The sequence below is a fragment of the Palaemon carinicauda genome, unplaced genomic scaffold (assembly GCF_036898095.1).
Source record: "Palaemon carinicauda isolate YSFRI2023 unplaced genomic scaffold, ASM3689809v2 scaffold271, whole genome shotgun sequence".
NCBI classification, from domain to species: Eukaryota; Metazoa; Arthropoda; class Malacostraca; order Decapoda; family Palaemonidae; genus Palaemon; species Palaemon carinicauda.
In genome coordinates this window covers 183,740-188,879 of record NW_027170363.1, presented here as the reverse complement: position 1 = coordinate 188,879, position 5,140 = coordinate 183,740, and the positions used below count along the sequence as shown (strand labels likewise).

At 34.8% G+C, this 5,140-nt stretch overlaps 1 protein-coding gene across 1 annotated transcript; it reads right to left on the bottom strand.

Moving 5' to 3' along the window:
- Positions 1-2,237: 2,237 nt before the first annotated feature.
- Positions 2,238-4,781, bottom strand: LOC137636325 (uncharacterized). The gene is made up of 7 exons (XM_068368733.1): positions 4,688-4,781; positions 4,045-4,183; positions 3,813-3,918; positions 3,603-3,690; positions 3,301-3,380; positions 3,034-3,157; positions 2,238-2,815 (listed from the first exon to the last, which is right to left on the bottom strand). The coding sequence occupies exons 2-7, from the start codon at positions 4,139-4,141 to the stop codon at positions 2,648-2,650; spliced, it is 663 nt and encodes a 220-aa protein (XP_068224834.1). The 5' UTR covers positions 4,142-4,183; positions 4,688-4,781; the 3' UTR covers positions 2,238-2,647.
- Between the last annotated feature and the right edge of the window lie 359 nt (positions 4,782-5,140).

Sequence of the window (5,140 nt, the reverse complement as noted above, 5' to 3'; positions counted from 1 at the left end):
ACTTAGATGGCGGCTTTTACGGTCCCATACAGCAGGGAAACCCCATTATCTACAGGACCTCCGCTGTCGTTTTACCTTGTTCGTTCAGAATATTTAACGTTTCATATCGTGTATTGTTCATTTACTGTTAAATCGTCACTGTTGTATGACTGTTGAAATAAGAAAGTCTTTAGTTTCCTCTTGAAAGCCTTAATGTCTTCAATCATTCGGATGTTTCGTGAGATCTTATTATATAGTCTCAGGGCCGCATATTTAAAGGCTTTGGAGCCTAAAATAGACATATATCTAGGTTCCAACAGTTTGTAGCCATCTGTAACCATTCTCGTGTCAACACGATTTGATGGCTGCTTAATATATAGCAATTCTCTTAAGTATTTTGGACGACCGGTTCTGATAACTTGGTGAGTTATTGTACATATTTTAAATTCAATTCTCGCTTTAATCACCAGCCAGGGTAAATCAATTGATATTGGGGTACCCTTCTGTATAAGGGTTCATATGGTGAATAAGAGGTTCCAATTTTACACAGTAATTTCTACCAACCAAGTAGTCTTTTAGGTATTCGAAGGTTTAATCTTCAACGCCGATGGACCGTATATCATTTAGTAGCAATTCATTTACCACTGTATCAAAAGCAGCATTGAGATCGGGCATTATTAAAATACCACATTTATTTTCATCCATCATTTCCAGCATATCATATACAACAGACCAGATGGCTGTCTCCGTAGAGTATAGTTTTCTGTTAGCAGATTGGTTGTCAGGCAAAGCTTCTATGACTTCTAAGTGACTGACTAGTTGTTCAAGAATTACATATTCAAGCACTTTTGAGACAGAGTATAGATTCGAAATAGGTTTATATGAGCTTAATTCCTGTTAGTCCAGTGCATTTTCCAGAACTGGTGTGACTCTAGCCATTTTCTCAGATTTAGGAAACTTATATTCATCAATGCTTGCATTTGCTATTTCCATTATTATTTAGTCTAGACTAGAAAAGTCTCTCTCTCCAATTACTTCAGATATGGGCATAGGATCGAGCGCAGTTTGTTTTCTTTGCTCTCTTGATAATTCTGGTGATTTCATCTTATGTTATGTTGTTAAATCGTATTAATTTTGTCTGTGTGCCTGGTGTATCATTAATCTGATGTTGAGTATTTACAAATGACCTGGTTATATTTTCAATTTTGTTTTTAGAGAATACTAGAATATTATATGCTATAATTTACTTATGTCTGTTGCTGCTTCGAGGATCTTTCTCTTATAGTATTCACTATACACACACACATACACACACACATTATATATATATATATATATATATATATATATATATATATATATATATATATATATATATATATGTGTGTGTGTGTGTGTGTGTGTGTGTGTGTATGTGTGTGCTCCAATCATTATTTTTGCCATAGCTCTGAGTTATAATTAACTTTTTATGTTTTAAGGCTTTAATAAGACTAAGTTTCTGATGCATAAGTTAATACTGGTACGACCATTTGATTAAATACTTATTCTTTAGAGAGAGAGAGAGAGAGAGAGAGAGAGAGAGAGAGAGAGAGAGAGAGAGAGAGAGAGAGAGAGAGAGAGAGAGAATGAATGGAAGTTTACCCTTGATAATCTCATTTTGTTTACCAAAAGCTCTTCATAACACGTTTATACTTCTTTTATTTTTTATCTCATGTTATGGGGAACCACTTACTGTCTGTCCTACGTATGTATATTCATTAAGAATCTCCAGATGTTCGTCCATAACTCTTATTTGCTGTCTCTCTGCCTTTTCATTGAACATTATCATGGTTTTACTCGTATCAATTCTTAGTCCCACATTTCTGCTTTTTCTATTCAAATCCTCCATCAATTCTTTTTAATTCTTACCCTAGATAAAATAAGTCTAAGAATAACAGATCTTCACAGAAATAGCCATTAATATATATATATATATATATATATATATATATATATATATATATATATATATATATATATATATATATATATATATACATCAATAAAGATTTATGCAACACTGTATTAATGAATAGATTTATATAAAACGATATGTTGTACAATTATAGTTTTAAATTTCCCTCATTATCTAGAATCATAAGGATATGAAGACCAAAATTAACCAATTATTTTATTTGATAGTGTTGATGTGACAAATTGTTGTTTCTGAACATTTCATTATTTTTGTTAAAAAAATATTTAGGTATTTAAAAAACAAAGGATTTATTCTTTTTTTTTTCATAAGCAGATATAAAGCAAATGGTTATTGTATAATATTGAGCTTTCTAAATTCAATCTAAAAAATCACAGAAAAAGAAAATATGATTATCAATTGCTAATGATTTGAACTTATCTGAATGTTAGTATCAAGAGTATAATTCCTCTTTCTTCTTCATGGAACTACGGTACATGTAAAAGGGTTCTTCTTCTTAGCCTCTGCCAGCAGTCCCTAGACCTCCACTGGGTGCCAGAGTCCGGAATCCTTTTAGGGGTAGTCAGGTATCCCAATTGAAGCTAGACCAGGCCTTCCTCTGTTTTCATATCTAGAGGGAAGAATTTGAATGGGTAGAAAGGAGTCTTGGATAGATATCGTTGAAGCTGGCGCTGCTCTCGTAGATGTTACTCGTTTTCAGGTGTAGAGGTAGGAATTGCAGTCGGTGGGGGAGGAATGGGTCTGCAAAGTATATTGTTGAGTGTTGTTCGCAAAGCGAGGAAGGTAAAGATTTATAGCCTCCACCACTGCATATGGATGATCATTCAGCTCCTGAGTCACGTTTTGACTGTATACAACGTGGGTCTAAGAGGAAAGATACAAATAGACATTGTGGAATTTATATTCTTAACACCAATTTCACGAGACTGTCAAATCATTCATAATTTCCTTTTTATTCTTTAGTTAGATCAACATTTTCTCCATTGTATTTAGTTCTTATAAACACACCAGTAATGACAACTAAATAATAAGAGTTGACCATATAAGGGACTTAATTGAGGAAGAGAAAAGGGAGCACTTACCACGATTCTTTCAGCACGGAAGGTCATTTCGAGAGAATCTCTGGTGATGCAGAGATTGAAGGGATACGAATTGTAATCTTCGTATCTAAACCTCAACTCCAGAGTATAGTCATCCAACTGCGAACTGACGGTAGGAAAAAACAATTGTTAAAAGCAATTGACTAATCTCTCTTCTCTTAAAGTTCAAATTCGACAAGAATTTTTGTTCAACAATGCTACAGGAGGGACAGGTAATATACGGGTAAAGTTAGTTTTGGAGATACTCACGTAAACTGGAATGATTGTCGTTCTATTATGACCTCATTGGCATCGAATTCCAAATTGTGTACTTTGAGGTTCAGTGTTGCCTATAAAGATCAGGAATTAATCGTAGAGACAGAATTTTTGTAGTATTAATTAATTAGAAGTAGATGAGAATTAGGAAGAAGACAAATGAATCATTTCTTCTTGTTAAAGAAACGACATACAAATTCAAACGAGCTACAAACAATTAATTGTTTTGTTTAGTTGTTTTCAGAATAAGACATAATTAGGTAACAAAGTACGAAGATTTTATAATGATTCCTTACCACTCTGTCACCCTCAAAATCATGGAAGGAGGTGCAGTTAACATTGGAAAAGCCTTGTAATGTCGGGTTCAAGAAGTCGAAGGTGTAACTGAAAAAAAAAAATCAGCTTTAGCTTAGAAGAAATGACAATGCTCACATCGAAATGTCGCAGAATCTTTTAAAAGTTACCGAAAACGAAATTCATATCTTCATTAGTTATTCATAGCTAACCTGATGTGGTCACGAATATAAATGAAATTGGAGAAATTGGGGAACGTGTGTGGATCGTCGCGACCAAACGCCGTTTGTAGTTCATAAGTAATGATCTGACATGGTGCTGAAAGGAAAGGAATATTCAACATAAACTAAATGAGTAAAGTAAGAAACAGTAAACAACTTCAAAAATGAAAACTCAGACACAGCACAATTTCACAAAGCTCTTTCAACCTCTTTGTTTACTTACTTTGAGGCGGAAACCCTGATGCAAAGGCAGCTGAAATTGCCGCCAAGATCAATGTTCTCTGGAACATGGCTGAAGGAGAGCGTTTCAATGACGACATGTAAAGATTGATTGATTGATTGATTTAGAGTTTTCAGGCATCCTGTAGAGAGAGAGAGAGAGAGAGAGAGAGAGAGAGAGAGAGAGAGAGAGAGAGAGAGAGACTGATTAATTATATATATATATATATATATATATATATATATATATATATATATATATATATATTTTTAGACTGTAATCAGTACTTGTTCAACTCTACTTCTCTTTTTATATTGAGAGACATGTGGTCTGAAAAGAGATTGATCACAGTTCGGTCTAGCAAAACAGTGAACAATCTTAATGTCATTCTGAATCAGCTTCGAGACCATCTCTCAGTAACATATAAAAGAAAGGAGTAATTTCTAATATAACTCAATGTAATTACTAGAAACAGTAATGCCCCCATTTTAACAACTGTACAAATTGTATGAAAGAATATTTCACTTTTAGAAATGCGTCATTTGTAAAGTTTTGTTCTCATCAACTCATGAAAGGTGAGCTGGCAATAGACATATCTCAGTCCCCAGAGAATGAATGACTATCAAAGAGACCAAGTCCAACTCACAACAACGTCTTGTGTCCTGCAGAAGGAGAAGACGGAGGACGCAGAGCAGATCTGAAGGACGCAACCACAAGAGTGCTTGTGATTTTGGAGGACTGCAGGGATGAACTTATCCCGGACCTAAATACCAATTGGATATCCCTGATTCCCCCCCCCCTCCCCCACCCGCCGAAAACTCGAACTCCAACACCCCCTCCCCTTCTCCGCCCAGTTCAAGGTTCCCCCTGGCTCCAAACGTTATATGTTTAATGAGACACATTTCCTAATCTGTCATTTTCGTTCGTAGTTTGTGCTAAATTCTCTCTCTCTCTCTCTCTCTCTCTCTCTCTCTCTCTCTCTCTCTCTCTCTCTCTCTCTCTCTCTCTCTCTCTTTTTTCATATATATATATATATTGTGATGGCTGGATTTGACCACCACACAAAACACTACACTTATCAAATAGTATTCACCATCAT

Excerpts from the sequence above, each read along its gene's own strand:
- LOC137636325 (XM_068368733.1), bottom strand. The coding sequence starts at position 4,141 with ATGTCGTCATTGAAACGCTCTCCTTCAGCCATGTTCCAGAGAACATTG. Across the intron at positions 3,919-4,044 it reads ATCAGGGTTTCCGCCTCAAA|CACCATGTCAGATCATTACT; the intron begins GTAAGTAAACAA and ends CTTTCCTTTCAG. Across the intron at positions 3,381-3,602 it reads ATTTTGAGGGTGACAGAGTG|GCAACACTGAACCTCAAAGT; the intron begins GTAAGGAATCAT and ends TGATCTTTATAG.